This window comes from Xyrauchen texanus, chromosome 1 (genome assembly GCF_025860055.1).
Source record: "Xyrauchen texanus isolate HMW12.3.18 chromosome 1, RBS_HiC_50CHRs, whole genome shotgun sequence".
NCBI lineage: Eukaryota > Metazoa > Chordata > Actinopteri > Cypriniformes > Catostomidae > Xyrauchen > Xyrauchen texanus.
In genome coordinates this window covers 53560224-53582254 of record NC_068276.1, presented here as the reverse complement: position 1 = coordinate 53582254, position 22031 = coordinate 53560224, and the positions used below count along the sequence as shown (strand labels likewise).

General features: G+C 36.7%; 1 protein-coding gene across 3 annotated transcripts in view; it reads right to left on the bottom strand.

The window, feature by feature from the left end:
* LOC127654638 (Kv channel-interacting protein 4-like) overlaps positions 1 to 22031 on the bottom strand; it is a 238566-nt gene that overhangs the window by 141740 nt on the left and 74795 nt on the right. Inside the window, exon 1 of one of the 3 annotated variants that reach the window (XM_052143809.1) lies at positions 6413 to 6841. The exons of the other annotated variants lie outside the window; for them this stretch is intronic. Coding sequence (XP_051999769.1) covers positions 6413 to 6500 — 88 coding nt within the window. The 5' untranslated portion in view covers positions 6501 to 6841. Of the gene's footprint in view, positions 1 to 6412; positions 6842 to 22031 lie in introns of those variants that run through there. 3 annotated transcript variants of the gene reach the window in all.

The window sequence follows — 22031 nt, the reverse complement described above, 5'->3', positions numbered from 1 at the left end:
AGGCTCCGGCTCAGATCTGGTTTTATAATTGACTGATTTCTTTCAGGTGATCGATCACCTCTCTCGAACAATTAAGTAGCTTCTATGGGTGCTTCTAATTTCTTAAATTGTGCATCCTTGTTTCCTCGTTCTTCCGTCCTCAACCCTTGACCTGGAAACCGATCAAGGATGTATCAATTCTCTAAATGCACCACAATGAAGTTAGGACAGAGGAAGCTTACCCAGGACACTTGAGCAAGGAGGCACAGGAGCATCCTGAGATGAAGACTTTTTTTTTATCAAATCACCAGATGCACAAATCTAACACAACACTTTTATTTCATGTTTCAGCTTTGCGGTTTAAATAAACAAGAACTGTAACATACTTTAACAGTGCATCTTGCATTATTAGGTTTTAGTAAGATTATTTGATTCCTCCATCCTCGTTTTCACTTTCTGGCATCATTTCCTCATTTCCTAAGAAGGAGGAGCAAGAAAGCGAGGAAAGGAAGCAAGCAAAGGAAACGAGGATGAACAAATTCAGAAATGAGAAGCACCCTACTTATAGTATGTTCAGTGTATGTTAATTTCTTGATAAAGGAAATCTGACTCTTAAATGAACATTTGAGCTTGACATTTTTAGTTGCATTACAATTGGCACCACAAAAAGAAACTTTTTGTCATCTAACATAATGTTGTCCCATTTTCATTTGCTAAACCCTGAAACGGTCTTTCTATATACAAAATCTTTCTGTAATACAAAGGACTTGTTTTTCTAAAGATATCGTATCACATACTCATTTCCAATCCTTTACTGAAATCAGGCCACTGAGTAAGTATATTAGTAAATGTATACATTTTTGTTGGATAAACATACAGAAGACATTTACATCATACCTATAGTACCTCTTAATTATTTAAATAAAATATAATTCAAATTCTTGATTATTGGCAATTGCATTATATGCAATAATTGGCACATAACTATAGGTTTGACATATTAGGGCTGCAACTAATGATTATTTTGATAATTGATTAATATTTGATTATTTCTTCAATTAATGGAATTTATTAATTAAAATTAATACATTTTAGTTCCTGTATTTTGTTAAAATGTGATGCCATCTGACCAGCTTATGGGTAAAAAAAAAAATCACATTTAAAATGGGATGATCCCATATTTTACAGGATGGGTGGCAACCTTACCTGGAGGTCTAACACATTCACATGAGCAAAGTGTGGATGCGGAAAATCTTGAGTTTATCGGGGGAAATTGTAAATGGGGAGAACCTGGTAAAACCGGGAATGTTGACATGCATGCACTGATTACATGCTTCTAAACTATTATTTTCTCAAAAATAATATTTTAATTGTAGCGTATGCTTATCCAGTAAAATAATATTTGGTAGTATAAATTTACTAGATATATCAGACTTTACATTTGGCATTATCAGGATGATCAAATATCTGGACCCTTTGCATTAGAAAACAATATATTCAGCATTATGTACAGTTAGATTTTATACAATCATCTGTAAACGTAGTACAGATTCACTCTCGTTCTTTTAGAATATTTTTTTGCATATTCAAGTTGAAAAAGGTTAATTCGCTAAACAGGCATCCAATAACTGGCTGTTTAAAACCTTTACTATATAATATTTAAAGGAGCAGTATGTAACATTGACATCAAGCGTTTAAAATGGCTACTGCAGTCCAAATTCAAAATATTGGAGAGAGTAGTCTCCCCCACCCCCTCCTCCCAAGTCTCAAAGCTCATGCGGGTTGCCAGGTAGAGGACACGCAACAGGAACAAGCAAAATGACAAATGGCAAGCGATGAGCCTTACACTGTTAGTTGATCAGCTAATGTACACATTTGCAATGTGTTTACTGTTTGCAAATTACAAACCGGCTCATGTGTATTTTTTATAACTCTGTCAATGTTAGCTAGATGTATTGCTGGCTTCCATGGCTGCCGCACACTGTGTTTTACCACTAACTTGTAGCAAATCTGGCAACCCGGGGTGTCAAAATACTATTGGGAAATGGGCAGTGGGCGGAATCACACAGGCCAAAACACAAACAGAAATTGCGGACCAGAATGGGCATTTCAAAGTAGAATATACTGGCTGTAGCATTGTTTTCGGAGAAGCCAGTATTTCAACTTAGCAAGTTTCATACATTTCGGATAACATAAATATCATTTTATGCTTTGTTATAGTAAATATATTACATATTGTACCTTTAACTGTTAAATGTGAATTCTGTCAATGTGTATGAATACACTAGTTTATCCGTGGATGACCTAAAAGCAATCACACTTGGACTAAAGGTGACAAAACACTAATTTTGATGTCATTTGATGACATTGATGTTAAATTTAAAGTTACATTTGTTTTCACCTTCATTCTATTTTTAGTGTGAGCAGAGAAAAGCAGGATACAATAAAACAACACTGTTTTACTACCAGCTACAGGCAGATTGTCTTTTTGTCTCAGTTGAATCAATACAGCAACGAATCAAGGATGTCAAGTGAAGGCAAGCACCAGCAACATTAAGTCCGAAAAGGTGTCAGTCTGCCAGGTTATCAGTATCAACACTCATTTTCAGTGACTCAGCAATATATCTAATATTGGGTTCCCTCCCAGAAGTGATCAAGACAGCCTTTCCAGTACTTTATATTCATTATTGATATCTTCTGGTAATCATCCCCAAACAGCTGACACTAATATGAGGATAAATGAATTTTTGATGCATTTGACCCACACATCGATTAAATTAAATGACCATTTGGCAAGGTCTGGGATTATTAATGAATACAGCAGTATATCTATACTTAAGCAATGGAAAAGTTTGCAATACCTGGCTGGATGCACATCAAGCTTATTACATTGCTACTAAAGAAAAATATAAATGATGTGCATTAAATATTAATTTGAGTTTATTTTTTTATGTTATAAAATGGAGACCTAGGAGTGCTATGAGAGACATGAAACTAGCTAAGTGTAGGAGATTGGTTGCCAGTGACAACGGTCAAATATACAGTTTGGCGTTCATTATACAAAAATATTTGAATGCAGAACCGACCAATCAGAATTAAATATAGATTCACTGCATTCATACTGAGTGGAACTAGACCCTTAGCTAAGACATCACATTATGGCAAATGACCCATAAATAAACTGCTTAGTATACTGTTATATTATAAACTGGCTAGCATATTTTATACTAAAATTAAGTAATTAATAGAATAAGGTTAGTTCACCCAAAAAAAGATAAAAAATGACACCAGAAAATAATTTGACTTTCTGTCCTAGAACACAAAAGGAGATGTTAGGCACAATGACAGCCTCAGTCGCTATTGAAATGAAAGTGAATGGTGGCTGAGGCTAACATTCCACATAACATATTTTGTGTTCCAGTACAGAGAGTGAGCAAATCATGAAAACATTTTAATTTTGGGGTGAACCATCCCTTGAACAACCTGTCACCAATACACAACTACAAGGCAAGTGCCCCAAGCCATGACTCCAATCCACACAATGGTTTAATGAGGATAAGTCTTTCTTTGTCTGTTAGTGTGTGATTGTGATCAAACACTACATAAGAGCGCCAACACAAATCTACAACAGCAGCACTACTGTTTGAAAAAGATTGCATGTAAAAACTCTGTTAACAGCTCACTTTAATGCATCATATTTATAAAAATAAGACAAGCAAAGCAATGTCTTTACTATCCATGGTGTTTGTTGTCAAACACACCCACATATTCAGACACATAAACACGTACTGCAGACATACTGTACACAGCAATTGAAATACATCAGTTTTTGCCTGAATCAGCTACAGTAAAACTTCCTTGCGCTGATGCGAACACAACCATAATCTGAAAACTGCAGTCCATACTACAAAATGAGAACTTAACGATTATATGTTAATTCCTCTACATTGTAAAATTGTTAGACCTTAATCCGCAATGACTGAAAGATATATGCAGCAAATATCTTGCACTAAGTACTATTATTCATATTACATAGAGCTACATAGATCAAAATGCATTGTATTTCAAGATTGGTGTTGGGTGGTAAATTTAAAGTATCTTATTATTTTTTCACAATTCGATTTATTTCAGAGATTAGAGCATCACAAGTGTATCTATACATTTGCTTCAAAAACATCCACAGAAGACATCTTATCTTGAATCATGGAAAAGTAAACTATTTGTCAAGTTCAACACATTTTGTTTTTGTTTTGATTTACTGACGTTTTCATGCAGTGTACCTACCAAGTCTTGAAATATGATCTGCTGCACATATACAGGAGGAACACAATTTTACATTATTTGAAGCAACTTTGGGAAAACTATAGCACAATACTCTTAACCAGGCCCAAGCACAGGATCATGAGTAAATACATTGCAATATATGGAGCAGGGCCCATCTCTGCCCAAAAGAGCTGACACATCAATTTATATTTGGCAAATGATGGGGAAAATTTGTTTGCCTCATCCTAATTGACAGTGGACTGGGATTAATTGACCTGATTAAAGAGATTAGGAAGGAGAAGATATATAACAAATTTCAAAATCAGGTTAAGGTATGCCTGCAGTTTGTTTGAGATGCACTGCCTCAATTTATAATATATGGATAATGGTTACTTGCACCAAAGTAAAGTATTATATACAGTACATTATTACAAATGCAATAATGTACTCCTCAAATATAGAGAAAGAAATGGTAATATATATCACATAAATCCGACAAAAACAACATCTAAGGATTATGTGTACATTATGGATAGTGTGTAACAGTGTTGGGTAATATTACTTTTAAAAGTAACTTGTTTGAATATTGCGTTACTCCTTTAAAAAGCAACTTAATTATAGATTTATTTTTTATGGAAGGCAAAGCATTACGTTAATTTTGTGTTACTTTTGAGTTACTTTTTTCTTAAAGTCACTTTCTCTTCTGCTATGCTGCTAGGCATTCCATACAAATAAGCCATGCATTGCATACAAGAGACATTACAGGCCATGCTAGCTAATCTACAACACATCAATACCATGAATCAATACCATGAATATGTATGATTTGTTTTTCCACCAATATGGCAGCCAATATGAACAATGAACAATAACCACTGTCTTACCTAAAGCAGCAAAGTCCAACACTTGAACCTGCATCATGTATGTCAAAATGTACTGTGCCCATCGACAATGCCAGAGTCAACTTAAGATGTTTTTCATCAGTCAGGATAAAATTAAATGGGGAATGCCAGCCTAATATGTTCAAGGAATAAGTCTGATGAATGTGCACGCTTGTTTTGAGTTGATCCACGGTGCATACACACGCCACTGGTTGATCACATACAACTTCAAAGGTGCATGTTGATGCAACTTAAATGTAAACGTAATTAATGCTACCAAAATGTCATAAAAACAGACTTCATGAATCAAACTACTTGTTAATTATAAAACAAAAGTGTAGAATATTTTTAGAAACCAAGACATTTTCACTGCTTACACAAACCATGTAGAACGTTGCATAGAGTCACTGATCCAGAGTCAGCTTTTCTCATCCCATTCTCCTAGCTGTAACACTGAGCAGTTTGGCTGCATAAATCAGTGAATTGAGGGAGTAATTCACCCTGTGTATCATGTCGTGGCCAGTGGAAGACTAGTCTTATAATCCCTCTGCCTAAACGCATTCACTGCTTTTTTTAATGCAGTGTGTATTACACATGAATCTATCGCGTTTCACTCAACCGAATGTTACTGACCTCATATTACGTTAAAACACGTAATGCTATGCACATTAGCGAGTTGATTGACAGGTGATGTCTGTATCTAAAAGGTGACTTTCTATATCCATTGACTGTAGATTCTAGGTTGGGCATTACCATTTCTCTCATTCATTTAAATAGAAGTGATTCGTCTCTGCAACATAGTCTCTGGCCTCACACTAGAAATAAAATGCCCATCCTGCACTACATCTCCTCCCCAAAGTTTGCACACTTTTACTCCTGATTTCTCGCAACACAGGGAGAGTAGACTTGTACAAAAGCAACATGTTACTTTATTTAAAAAGTAACTCCGATATTATGGTCTTAAACAAAAAATATTCCGTTACTTTACTCATTTCTCGGAAATGTAACCTGATAAAGTAACACACGTTACTTTGATTGCGTTACTCCCAACACTGGTCTGCAATGTATTAAGTTAATATTGTGAATATATTGTTTATTCTATATATTCTATATATTACCTTCTTATATCACTGCAAATGAACCATGCACCCAGGTTTTTTCCACTCATCATTGCACTTGTGACAATAATAGTGATTTGATCGATTAGCCTAATATTTACAAAGAAAAATATCATCACTTTGCCAAAAATTAATTGCTCCAAACATTTGGAAAATTACTTAAAACTTTACCTGCATTGAGTGTACCAGTGATAAATCTGAAGAGGTACTGAGCAAACTTCAGAATCTCACGCTTGCATCGTTTCCTGCAGCTGCTCATATTGATGTTTTTCCTTGCTGTGGATTTTCCCGACGTTTAAGCCTCAAAAGAACTTGTTAACAGAGAAAACTTCCTCCCCGTGGCCACACTCCCAGAGTTCTGCCTGTGCCTGCTCTTTCTTGTGTGTCTGTGAGTGCCGGCTCATATGGAGCCGTGTGCCGCTCCTCCAGTCTGCGCAAGGTGGATCACTCACTGCTGAAGTAAATGTTTCCTCTGGAGCGCTTGAATGTCCCAGAGGTGCTAAGCGCTCCCCTCTGTGTCCCTCTAAGCTGTCTCTTGGCACTCACGCTCTTTCACTCAAACACAGTTGTAGAAGAGCGACTGTTTCTGAGCCTGAGCACCATCTGTGGCTGTTTCACCTTCTACGAATGTAGCTGGGGAGGCGGTGCCAGCGGGGCCCCCGAGTGAAAACACGGCAGAGGGAGGGAGGAGGGGCGGAAGGAGAGAGAATGAGAGTCACTGTCCATGAACCAGCAATGATAGGCGATTATGGGGCTGTTGTGCTGCCAGTTTTGATGCTTTAACACTTCAGAAACACTCTGGGTGACGGCAACACTAAGTGCCACGAGATTGAGCACAAAAGGTAAAAAAAAAAGTGGGAGAAAGCCAAAGACAGTGAGGTTAAAGATAAGAGAGACTACAGAGACAGCCTGCTCTTGCATGAGAGAAGGTGAATAGGACAGAGATGTGGCGAGGGAAGATAAAGGAAGAGCGAGAAGCAGAGTGAAAGCAGAAAAGACAGGAGAGGAACAGAGAGGGACTGAGGTGTGAAAGCAAAACATAGCTGACAGAATGAAGGTAGCATACAAAACAGAGATAGAGTGACAGAGAGAGAGAGAGAGAGAGAGAGAGAGAGAGAGAGAGCGAGAGGGAGAGACTCAGGCTAAAACAAATGTAATGATACACCTTAACATTTCCCAATGGCAGGTGTACAAATCGAAAAATAAAAGGACAGTGCACAAGGTAAGTAATATGTATTCAAATCACTAGTTCTGATGAAGATACTTTGAAACTGTAGCTTCCCAATCTACAAGTTACTCATAACTTAAAGAAGTTAAACCACATCAAGGTACTCTTCTACCCCCTAAAATGCATATATGTGTTAAAAAGGCACAGGTGAAATCTAGATGCTTACTCTATATTAACCAACTTTTCTTTTCTTTTCTTTTTTTTTAAAGAAAATTGACAAATGATAATTGTATTCATAATTAACATTTTTAAATGGCTGATATATATATACAGTATATTCCATTGTATTCTGAAGAGTTTAGACACATTGAAAACAAAGGACTTTTGGGTGACAGTGTAAAAAAAAGCTTATTTCCATGTTTGGTGGAAAAATTAGAAATGTCTTAACAACACTACCCACACAAAAACATACAAATACATATAATGGATGAGGATAAAATGTTTTTTTTAGGGGAAAAAAAAGTGATACACTTGTAAAATGGCAACCTTATGTACTCTATATTGCAAAATGACACTACGGGAGGTAAAGGACAATGCAGCTGCTCATATTTATGTTTTTCCTTGCTGCAGAATTTTCCAGACGTTTAAGCCTCAAAAGAACTTGGTGACAGAGGAACACTTCCTCCCCGTGGCCACATCCCCAGAGTTCTGCCTGTGCCTGCTCTTTCTTGTGTGTATGTGAGTGCCGGCTCATATGGAGCCGTGCGCCACTCCTCCAATCTGCGCAAGGGGGATCACTCACTACCACCGTAAATGTTTCCTCTGGAGTGCTTGAATGTCCCAGAGGCGCTGAGCACTCTCCTCTGTGTCCCTCTAAGCTGTCTCTTGGTGCTTATCCCATTTCATTCACAAATATGGGTTATTTCCATGTTTGGTGGAAAAATTTGAAATGTCTTAACAACTCTACCCACACAAAAATATACAAATACGTATAATGGACAAGGATAACATTTTAGGGGGGAAAATATTTGTGATACAAATGGCAACCTTATGTACTCTATATTGCAAAATGACACTGCTGTTGGTAAGGGACAATGTACAGTCAACCGGTTGTTATCGCAAAACAAACCCAGACAGAGAGATCAGGATCTTGTATCACCCTGAAGGGGTTTATTTTGTGATGATAACTGGCTGACTGTACAATATCCTGCTTATTACATGGCTACGAACCAAATAAATAAATACATGGGCATAAAATATTGATTTGCATCGAAATTATGTAATTATGTGAGAAGAACAGTTCTGATGGTGATTATTTTGTAAATAATGAATGTCTGACTGCTCATTTTGCATCTTATGACAACACTACTTGCCAAATAAATATATAAATAGACATAAAACACTGATTTGAGTTGAAATTATTTTATTAGCTTACTTCTAAAGATCTCACAGTGAGCCGAGGAGCAGGAAAGATGGCTCGTGATACCTGGATAAGCGGTCTGATACGTGGATGTGTTATTAATCTTTTATGTGAAGCAGTTCAATTATTTGAATCGTCCAAACGAACCGACTCACTAAAATGAATTGGAGTTCCTAATGCTAAATATAAGTGAATTGTTTAATCAGTTCATTACATGAACTTTCCAAATGATTTGGATGTTCCAGCATTACATATGAGAGAGAGGGGAAGATTTAGGTGAGTGAGCAAGCGAGCGAGCGCGTTAGATATGACATCCTGACCCTTTAATGGTGAATTTCATGTAAACATAGACCGTTCACATTTCACCCCCACATTTATTTAATAATAATAAAAAGATATATGAAAAGTTCATGACAATTAACCTCACTACCAAAACATTGCTCTTTGTGTTTGCTTTGTCCATAGAATTCAGTTTGGGGCTTATTCATTTACACATTTCACCTTTAAAGTATATATATGTTTTTCACATTATAGTAATGATAAATGTATGAGATGAGAGTAATGACTAAAAATAATAATTATTATAATAATATTAACAATAATTATATATATATATATATATATATACACACAACAGTTAGTTCCGGTCCTCGAATCTGATTGGATGAGAGACGTTCACCATCAGCACTCGGACGTTTCACTGTGTGTGTATCACTCCGCTTGTCTTCTTGCCATTTTAAACAAAAGTGAAAGAGCAGTGCAGATGTGTTAAGAGCTACTGTAGGCTGTGTGTCTCATTTTATATAAATAACTTTTCATTACACATGTTAGCCAGCAGGTGGTGGCAAAATATATATTTTTTTGTGTACAGTAATATAACTAAAGCTAGGAAATAGCTTTAAACAAACAACTTCAGCATTAAGGCTCATTCACAGCTGAGAGACACAACGGACTGATTGATTACAGAACTCAAGGCGATTACCTCTTACCGGTGTTTCCAAATTGGAGAAGACGTGCTGTTTAAAATGGAGGAGGACATTGAGGTTTCTATAGTGAATGACTCTTATGCACCGGCTATCGTGAAATAGAGAGGAATACCCCACTTGAACGGCTATTTTACCACTGAGAAAGCTGATCATCAGAATGCTGACAGCATCTCTGCTTGGGTGTGGCAACAGGTGATTGCGCACACGCTCTCTCTCTCTCTCTCTCGCTCTCTCTCACACACACACAAACACACATCCTTGTTTATCCAATAACTTGTTAGAAACAGCACAAGCTCAAATACTTTTTCTGAAGGGACATTTTTGAATTAATAACGAAGGCTTGGACGCATCATTTGGTTTGAACCAGCAACGGCAGATTCTGGTCCGCTGCAAGAAAGTAGTTCCATGCACAAATTAGTTTTTTATGACCGTACTCAGTTTTTCCTCATTTTATAAAATGTACTTGTTCATTGAACTGTTGTATATAAGCAATATAACACACACAATCATGCTATAACTAACTGTGGCCGTATCACAGCAGTGCTAATGTAGGGCCATATCACACTCTTGCTCATGTGATATTGCTTATATATATATATATATATATATTGGCTGGAGGTTGGGGGTGGTGAGGAGGAGATGCATTTCATTATCATGAAGATAATGTCAAAATGCAAAAAATCTGAATGCTCCTACAAGAATGCTTAATTTATTAAGTAAATTTATTAAAGTAAATTAAATAATATATTTTATTTGATAATAAACTTCATCACAATTAACTTTTCTTGAATTATTATTCTGTGGCGAGCCTTCTACACTCTCAAACATCTACAGTCTATGCCAAACTCTTATTTCTGATCCCTGATCAGTTACTGTGAAGAAAAAAAAAAAAAACCTCACCATCTGATAATATTTTTGTGTCAAAATACGTTCATTAACATTCCATTGAAAGCTCAGGTTCATTATGGCAGCTCTAGAGAGAAGAGAGAAGCCATTAATTCAGGTGACAGATGAAACGGCTTGTACTGTATGTGAAAGAGCAGTTGAATCCCATTGGTCATTCTCGATACAGACAGAGCTATTTTAGGAAGAGTACTCAAAATAAAGAGCTTTTTTTCCACAAGTGACATTCTCTAGCAGATTTAGACCCCTTGCTGTCCCTGGTCCTCTCCAAAAGGAACTGTGTTTCAGCAAAGAGGTGTGTTGTTCTGAAAGGAGCATTGAGTTGTTGTGACAAGTGAGAAAAATGTGGCTGAATGCAAAAATTTGCAAAACAGATTTAAGCTATGTGCCCACTGTTTTGCAGTGTGAATTTTATAATGCTGCTTCACAGCTACTTGTTTGATATGACCTTATAAGTTGCATGCCAATAATTCATAAACCTGTATTAATGTTCCAAATATAAGGAGACATGTGGAATTTTAGTATCCAGCTTTACCAGATGTTTTGAAAGGTTATTTCAATGGAATCGCTTCATAACATTTGTCATGTCTGATTTACAGCATACTGACAGATCATTGTGATATCTGTGCTTTCTTTGCATGTAATCACAGAATATTCACATCCTATGAAGCCTGTATAAATAATGCATCTTAAAACATACAAAATTATAATGTTGTATTAAACACCTCTTTGTAAAAATTATGCATGCCGTATGTTTATACATATATTATATTACTTTAATACTTATTTAACTCTCTGGGGTCTGAGGGTGTTTGGGCCCTGGAGAAGTTTTGACTAAAGTCTGATAACACTGTATTCAGCACAAACTGGGCTACAATAATATGTGAGCAACATGTGTGTACATGTTTGTATTTTTGAGAAAATAATATTTATGCATGGTTTTTGAAAAAACAAACATTTTAAGTCATTGAAATAAGGCCATATAACACATACTAAGCATTTGTCCACAACACTTTTGAGAACTGGATCATGTAGCCTAGAGTTTTTGCTACAAAATTATGTGAAAACCATCCTGATCACTCATTCATACAAAACAATTTAGTAATTTAACTTTTGTAAGACACTTTTAGTGTTTGAAAGGTCATATACTAGGAGGTGTGAACTATCATGAATATTGTAATTCACACCTGAGGAGATAAAAGACCCCTCCCCTGGGCCTATCAATGAAGAATGTGACAGAAACAGAATGAATGTGAGGAGACTTAATGATCAAAATCAAGTTTTAAGTTAAAAGTAATCTGACTATACATTTTCTTTACATAAATACTTTACTTAACTTTAGACCTACACTACCATTTAAAAGAAGTCTCTTCTGCTCACCAAGACTTATTTGATCCAATATAAAGTAAAAACAGTGATATTGTGAACTCTTTTTACAATTTAAAAGAACAGTTTTCTATTTGAATATATTGTAAAATACAATTTGTGATCAAATCAGAATTTTCAGAATCATTACTGCAGTCTTCAGTGTACCATGATGCTTCAGAAATCATTATTTTCTAATATGGGCATATTTATATCACATTTTGATGTTGTTGATGTTGATGATAATGAGGCAGCATAAACACTAGTTAAAATATAAATCTAAACATTCATATTATTTTTATATCATATTATATATCATATTTATATCATACAGCATACAATTTAAATACCTGCTTTAGCTGAAACAACATTTACATGTCAAATTTCAATACTCTGAATCCTGGCTGACAAGTCTGGAAACAGTCCCACTAGTAAAATATGTACATGTTTATATAAAATAGCATGTCAACTAATATGCAAGTAAAACTAAATTACTTCCTCATCTGAAATTGTATCCTGGCTGAATCAAGTCACTCTTCAAAATACAAACGTTCATCAGAGTCCCGCTCTTCTTCTGTGGAAAATGTTAACGCTTCCTCACTATCCAGGACTTTCCTCGCCTGTGTATCGTGCGATCTTCCAAACACGCAGAAAAGTGAATGAACTTGATGTTTTTAAGGCACAGTCTGGGGCGTTTACCATTTGCATTGATTGTCTCAGCACATTATCGTATCAATGGCGCACTCTGCTGGTGGGTATGATAACATTAGGGATAATTAGTTGAGCCAGGAGAAACTGTACATCACTTTGTTTCATACAGATTACTTTGCAGGAGAATATTTGTTTTAAATTTGAATTGTTTTATTTAAAAGTAGACATTTTAAGCTTTATTTAGACATATGTTTCATGTTTGTGTGATAAGTATTCACAGAGTTTCAGTTCATTTTTGTGACATGTTTAAGAAATATGCTTGTGAACACAGAGACAGCTGTAAGTGCACCTTTTTATTTTCTTTATTTTACAAATCCACAAGGTTTTGTTGTTATTGTGAGTGTACACACATAAAAGTAGACCCTTTATAGTCTCTAATGATGTCTTACATTTATCTGTATGCCCAAAAATGACAGAGAATTTTATGTTGCTTCTGCTGTAATGATGAAAAAATCCAGCAGGTCGTGCCGACGCGTCCGTCGACCCCAGAGGGTTAAAGCTGAAGAAAAAGTTACAGTTTTCGAGAAAATGTATCTATTAATGGCTCAACATGAAGTTGTCTCTGCATATTCGAGCCTGCACAGCAATAGGAAGTAAACAAAACAAAAATAGTAAAATAAAATACTGTCTTGGTGGACTTGCAATCTGGAGTAGAGCAGATAAATTACTTATGTACCACACGTACCAGCTGGCTACAGTTACACTCAACCCCTAAATCTCACTCCTATCCAGGTCACGGCACCAGTTTCACCGGTCCTACTTGACCCGCCCCAAGCAGGATTCAAACTGGCGATCCCCATAATGGGCATGCTAGCAAGGCTAGCAAGGTGGCTACAAAAGTCATGGCCTCTAGCCTCAGTTGCTAGTGCGTCTCTTAAGGTCATTAGAGTGAGGTTTAAACAGTGCACAACTATCACGTACCAGCTGGCTACCGTTACATACAGAAATGAATGATTTGTTGACTTTGTTGAGGAGAGGTGAGATACAGTATAGCTTTTCTAAGTGATACAATTTTGGATTTTTGCCTGGTTCACAATAAGATGGGCAAAAGCTTCCCATAGACTTGCATTGAAGGAGGGATTCAAGCCACATCTATGGACAGAATATCATGGGGAATTGGAGTGGGCTCTTTAGGCTTGAACCACATAGTTATCAACTAGCAATGCCCTACCAACCACACAGAAAACCCTAGCAACTGCATAGCAACTCCCTAAAAGGCACAAAGAACAACTTCTCTACTGAGTAGCAATGCCCTAGTAACCACCCACAACACCCTTGCATAATGGAAGTGAATTTTGCATGGGAAAGTGCCAAATCTAGTTGTGGTTACAATTGTTCATGAAAAGATATTACAGCTTTTCATGTGTTTTATATGATATTTTGAATACCATAAACATGCACAGCATATACAGGCTACATGAACAGTGTTACTGAAAATGTCTCAGTTCATCAGTTCAGCTTTATTTTTAGCCCATGTCAGTATCTGTTTGGGGCGGAGTTGTCTAATTCAGACCAGACCTCGACGAGCAACTGCAAATGTTCCTCATTACAAAAAGCAGCTGCTACACAACCCCCTGAAATAATCAATCTGCATTCAATCCAAATGCAGGCAGCTATTGCACCATTGCAGACATGCCTCACACAGAGCTGAAGCTATACGCTCAGTGGGTGAGAAGAGTATTCGCCAGTTACTGGTGTGTGTGAAAACTGGCTTCCGCACTTCTTTCAATCCATTCTGCCTCGCACGCACCTGCACACAAAAGCAGACAGCCATCTCAACCTAAACAAAAAGCTGAAAATCTGCCTGCATTTGAATTCATGACTGATATCCTAGCCAAATTCCAGTATTGCCACCAATACCAATAACTTTCACTAATATTCTTGAAATATTATACTAAAGGAATAGTCTACCCCCAATTTATTTTTTTTGCTTGAACTGCTGGTCTAGGATCAGTTTCCCCACCACAATCCAAACCTTAATCACTAGTGAGAAGGGAAAATCTGACTCTAGATCAGTTGCTGTAGCCAAATTCATCTTACATCGCTTGGCCGATCGATGTGTGCATGTGCAAGGAGAATGTCTTAATTTCTATACTGAACATTTTCTAATGTCTGGACTGTATCTGAAGGATGTCATGGTTATACATACAAATGGTTCGATACACTGGTAATGAACACTTTATACTGGAAGATACATTTCACAATTTTGCTGCAAATGTCACATCAGGAATTGCCCCTTAACCATAGTGATTTTAACCTGTCAGCAACAGTGGAAACTGTTTTATATCAACATGATCACACAGGAAGACGGCATGCTGTTTCAAAAAGTTACGATACCCTAGGATCGGCAACAGAATGCCGACTCACTAACATGCCCCATCTCCCATTGAACCTATTTGGAATGGCTCAACAACTATTAATTTCCCTTGTGACACAACTGGTAGCGCATTGTGTCAGTTGCACAGGAGACCACAGTTCAATTCCCATTCAAACGAGGAAGTAATAACACTTGTATAAACAATCACGAACGTGATATGGAGGCTGCATTTTTATCACTAACATTGCATTTTGTCTCTACTAATGGTTAGGTTATGGGTTAGATATGGGTTTTGGTTGTAAAAACAAAACAAAAATCCTGTTCAGATGAAAACTGGCTTCTCGCGAACTCTATAGGAAAAAAATGGATGTCACACTTGTTTATATGCTCTGAAACTCTACCTCTGGAGGCAGTGTTTTCAAATCCGTTCAACATTTACCGATTTCGGCTAAAGAAAAATCAGCAAACACTTGCCGAACTTTATGTGAGATCCGGCTGTTTACATCCAACCATTTTATTTATCTTGATGAATTTTTACTTGAATGAAATCTTGACGGCGAAAATCAGGAGCCTCTGTCTAGCTCGTTCTAAAAGTGAGTGTGTGATGCAGAAGCAGTAATGAGATTTGTGTGAGTGAAGTTGTTCTGAGGGAAGTTTAAAGACACTTGTTTGGGTGAAAAATGCTTATCGAGAATGCACCGGACAGGACATTGTCGATAACGTTATTAACCCCCAATGAAATATGAACATGGAGTGCAAATGTTTTACAGTAGGTAGTACCTGCAACTTGGAAAATCTTTTGCATTTAATGAAAGGCTCTGGATGCAAGGAATGTATTTTTAATGTTTATTGTTATTATTATTTATTATTTTAATAGACTCTAAGGTGTTTTGTGTGTAGGGGTATCCTCACCCTGTAGTTTGTTCACCCTCCACCTATGGATCTTATGCAAAATGTTCAAGTTTCTGTTTTCCATACAATGAAAGTCGATGATTTATGCCGCAAAGGTCTACAAAAGGACAAAAAAAGCAAAATAAAAGAAGTTAAATAACTTATGCACTATATTCCAATCATTCTGAAGCCCTACCATAGCTTTGTGTAAGGAGCAGATTGAAATTTAAGTTGTTGTTAACGAGAACCAATGTCTTTTGGTTTTATTGACGGCAAAAGTGACACAACACATCTAAAGTAGACTGATCTCACAGTGAATTTGGAAACAGTAGGTAGACTTTTCTTAAGCTAAACTCAGCATGTACTTACTGAAATTTGAAGCACTGCCCCAATGACTGGAGCGGAAAGTGTTTTTCAATGCAAGGACACATGTGAGCTCCAATTACCAGGTAAATTGTCAGCAAAGGGGCACCAAAGGCAAGTCGTAATGTTGTTTTTAGCTGTAAATTATATAATACACTAAAGCGGAAAGCACATTTTATTAACTCAACCCCCTAACCCAAACCTCATCCCCAACCATCTGTGGAGTAAAAAGGTAATCTTAACCCTTGTGCATCCTTGTGGACATTTTTGGCTTTTTCAGTTTTGTTTTTTTGATAACTTTGTCTGTGTTAATGCTAACTGCATAAAATTTTCCACAGGTGTGGAATTTTAATATTTCACCCCATTTTCTTTAAAAAAATATTTTTTGCACTAGTTACACAAAATACTCCCTCTTAGCGTCGTTTTGGACAAAAATGCCCCATTGAAACCCATTAAAACTGCAATTTTTAATCCCAGTGCCATTTAACTATAAAATTATGCAATCTTGTTTAACATGCTTTCATTATGTTGGCAAGGCTTCAAAATTTACATTTTAAATATTTTTTACCAGATCGTGCCATTTTTTCAGGTTTGGCATATCATCGCTTTTGTTGTTGTTTTCTGCTGTTTTTGGCTTATGCATATTATAGAGCCAATTAGATACATTATGAATATATAATTGTGTGAGTGTGTTGGTATGGATTTCAGAGTGTGGTTTGTATGTGTCTGAGGCTCTAATAATAAAAAAAAAAAAATGCTGTTTAGCATTTATTAAATTGAAAATAATTATAATTATTATATTTTTTATAAAAAACAACAGTGGCATTATGTAAACAAACCGGCGTTTAAAGTGTTACAATTCTGAAAATAAATGAATGTTTGGTAATTATGATTAGAACTGATGCTGGTTAAAATACAGGTGAAACTCGAAAAATTAGAATATCGTGCAAAAGTTCATTAATTTCAGTAATTCAACTTAAAAGGTGAAACTAATATATTATATAGACTCATTACAAGCAAAGTAAGATATTTCAAGCCTTTATTTGATATAATTTTGATGATTATGGCTTACAGCTTATGAAAACCCCAAATTCAGAATCTCAGAAAATTAGAATATTACATGAAATCAATAAAAAAAAAGGATTTTAAATACAGAAATGTCGGCCCTCTGAAAAGTATAATCATGCATATGTACTCAGTACTTGGTTTGGGCCCCTTTTGCATTAATTACTGCCTCAATGCGGCGTGGCATGGATGCTATCAGCCTGTGGCACTGCTGAGGTGTTATGGAAGACCAAGATGCTTCAATAGCGGCCTTCAGCTCTTCTGCATTGTTTGGTCTCATGTCTCTCATCTTTCTCTTGGCAATGCCCCATAGATTCTCTATGGGGTTCAGGTCAAGCGAGTTTGCTGGCAAATCAAGCACAGTAATACCATGGTCATTGAACCAGGTTTTGGTACTTTTGGCAGTGTGGGCAGGTGCCAAGTCCTGCTGGAAAATGAAGTCAGCATCTCCATAAAGCTTGTCTGCTGAAGGAAGCATGAAGTGCTCTAAAATGTCCCGGTAGACGGCTGCGTTGACTCTGGACTTAATTAAGCACAGTGGACCAACACCAGCCGATGACATGGCTCCCCAAACCAACACAGACTGTGGAAACTTCACACTGGACTTCAAGCATCTTGGATTGTGTGCCTCTCCATTCTTCCTCCAGACTCTGGGACCTTGGTTTCCAAATGAGATGCAAAATTTGCTCTCATCAGAAAAGAGGACTTTGGACCACTGAGCAACAGACCAGTTCCTTTTTCCTTTAGCCCAGGTAAGACGTTTGACATTTGAAACCCATGTCCAGGACCCGTCTGTGTGTGGTGGCTCTTGATGCAGTAACTCCAGCCTCAGTCCACTCCTTGTGAAGCTCCCCCACACATTTGAATGGCCTTTTCCTGACAATCCTCTCCAGGCTACGGTCATCCCTGCTGCTTGTGCACCTTTTTCTTCCACACTTTTCCCTTCCACTTAACTTTCTATTAATGTGCTTTGATACAGCACTTTGAGAACATTCAACTTCTTTTGCAATTACCTTTTGAGGCTTTCCCTCCTTGTGGAGGGTGTCAATGATGGTTTTCTGCACAACTGTCAGGTCAGCAGTCTTCCCCATGATTGTGAATTCAACTGAACCAGACTGAGAGACCATTTAAAGGCTCAGGAACCCTTTGCAGGTGTTTAGCTGATTAGAGTGTGACACTTTGAGCCTACAATACTGAACCTTTTCACAATATTCTAATTTTCTGAGATTCTGAATTTGGGGTTTTCATAAGCTGTAAGCCATAATCATCAAAATTATATCAAATAAAGGCTTGAAATATCTTACTTTGCTTGTAATGAGTCTATATAATATATTAGTTTCACCTTTTAAGTTGAATTACTGAAATTAATGAACTTTTGCACGATATTCTAATTTTTCGAGTTTCACCTGTATAAGTCAGTGAAAGTAGAAAAAAATATTATTCTATAATATTTTTATGACACTTTTTTGACGTGGCCATTTTTGTCCATTATGGACCTAAGTGGTAGCTTTTTTTAAAAATCTGATACTGTATAAGCATCAAAATGAATGTTGTTGTTAAAGTGTTAAAATTCTGAAAATAAATGAATGTTTGGTAACTATGATTAGAACTGATTCTGGTTAAAATATAAGTCAGTGAAAGTAGAAAAAAATATTATTCTATAATATTTTTATGACACTTTTTTGACATGGCCATTTTTGTCCATTATGGACCTGAGTGGTAGCTTTTTTTTAAATCTGATACTGCATAAAAAATATGAAAGCATCAAAATGAATGTTGTTGTTAATCATTGACATATCCGAGGCTCTAATAAGCAAAGAAAAAATATTCTGCTTAGCATCTATTAAATTGAAAATAATTACTATTTTTCATTTTTTCCTAAAAAAACAACAGTGGCATTATGTAAACAAACCAGCGTTTAAAGGGTTAAAATTCTAAAAATGAATGAATGTTTGGTCATTATGATTAGAGCTGATGCTGGTTAAAAAATTATGTCAGTGAAAGTGGAAAAAAATATAAATCTATAATATTTTTATGACAGTTTTTGGACATGGCCAATTTTTGTCCATAATGAACCTATGTGTAACTTTTTTTAATTGATGCACAAGGGTTAAAGGAAAATGTAACCTCTGAATCGCAATCTTCACTGATTATGCTAACACAAATACTTCCTGGTTTCAAAGGATGATGGAAATGTAAATAAAATGTCTGATGAGACAAGCCGCTTATGAGTAACTCAGCATAATGGAGTACAAAACATTCGGAAGCACAAAAAACATTCATTTTTTAATTGAACACAAGCACCAATAAGATGTAAGGGCTTTGGCGGATGGGAACATTTTCAGTGAATAACGGCTTACACTTTTGTCTTTTCTTCACGCAAAGCTATCATATGAATTCAGACGATTTGTAATATAGTGCAAAGTCCCGTTGACAACTTTCTTATGATCTTAATGGTGCTTTTTGCCCTTTTTTGAGCTTCGTAGTGTTAATCGGCATCCAAATTTGAGCAGCTCAGACATTCTGCCTAACATCTCGTATTGTGTTTCAATACAAAAAATTATACAGGGATGGAATGAAATGAGAGAGAGTAAATAACAACAAAATTAAAATTTGAGGGTGAACTAAAAGGGTTTAAGGATTAAAGACACATCATTAAAAAATTAAAAATAAACAGAAATATTGTTGGCCTAGTGGTTAGCAGAGTAAAGAATTCAGGTCTGGCTCACGTCATTTCCTGATCCCCCATCATTACTTGTCCTCTCTCTCTACTCTTCTTTCAATAAAAGTGTAAAAAAAAACACATAATATGACTTTGGTAATGCTGATGCCTTTGGGTAAACCTACTGTAAATACAGCACTGTTCATTTAGTAACACTCAGATGCAGAAAAATCTCAGCATCATTATATCATCATGTATGCGAACAGGTAAGTGACACAGTTCTAGTAAGGTATATGACGGCACACAACCTTCATTCCACTTTTCTGAGCTACAATGCTCACACTTATTAAGAGTCACAAAAAAGTACTCCATTTTAAATTGTTCAGAGTGAAATGGTGCAAATGGAAGCATTCTTTGAATGTGTCTGCTTTCTCCCAAACTGTGAATGTAATCACTCACCGTTGACCCACAGACAGATTACCTTAATCATACATCACCTTAATGGCTCCCACATTGCATAGAGACACATGTATGGTGAAATATATTCTCCACAGGATGGAATTCAAGACCCTTATACAGTAAGGACCAAGAGGGCCCACTGTGTTTATATTAAGCTGGATGGATGGCTGAGTCAAGACTCTGAGGATTCTGCAAAGCAAATCAGACAATACATCACATTTAAAGTTACAATAACATATGGACTTAAATCGCAAATGGACAGTTGTGTACCTCAGTTTTTGGACATCCAATCAGTGGTCACACTAGTCTCTCTCACCGCATCACTGTCTCTTTTGACTTAACAACAAATAAAAAGAGAAATAGCCCATACATTTTTGTACCTGCTATTAATAATAATAATAATAATAATAAAGAGAATAAGACTTTATCCAGACCGCTTTCCCAGTAAAACTATTATAAACATTTACAATTACTTTACACAGGTTGTAATTCATAATGTTTTAATGAATGGGGTAAACATAATAGGAGATATTTGATTATTATATATTATAAAGCTTACAACTATGATTGAGATTGAATTAAGAATACAGGATGGTTTCTAACTGTCAAGATGTCAGTTCAAGATGGCGCCGAGTATGGCTGCTGCATTGCGAGCTTAGAACCAATATTGCAAATTTTTGTTTGTTTTGTCCACAATTCTTAAGTTTTTTTTTTTTTGTCTTGGGTGTTGTCTGCCTAATGGTCTAAGATAGACAAACATTTTTGGACATTGGTTCAGCAATAGTACAACGGACTTACAATACCTCAATGCCGATTATCACAGCTATGTACATTCCCCCACAAGCCGACACAGACCGGCACTCAAGGAACTCTATGGGAGTATAAGTTATTGGGGCGGCTGTGCCTCAGGTTGTAGAGCGGGTCGGCCGTTAATCGCAGGGTTGGCGTTCGATTCCTGGTCCACACGACTCCTTGCAGTTTGCATACCGCATCAACCTTTCCACTGATGATGACGACATTGCATCTACACTACACAATGCTCTCTCCCACCTGGAAAAACACATGAGAGAATGCTGTTTGCAGACTACAGCTCAGCATATTAAATACCATAGTGGCCTCCAAGCTTGATGTGAAACTCCGGGCTCTGGGCTTAAACAGCTCGCTGTGCAGCTGGATCCTGGACTTCCTTTTAAGTAGATGCCAGGTGGTTAGAAGGGGCAGCAACAACATCTCATCACTGACCCTCACACTAGAGCCCCACAGGGCTGTGTTCTAGGCCACACTCCTGTATTCCCTGTACACACATGACTGTGTGGTAACACATAGCTCCAATACCATCATTAAGTTTGCTGATAATATGACGGTAGGTCTGATCACTGACAATGATGAAAGGAGGTGCACACTCTGACATGCTGGTGTCAGGAGCACAACCTCTCCCTCAACATCAGTAAGACCAAGGAGCTTGTGGTGGACTTCAGGA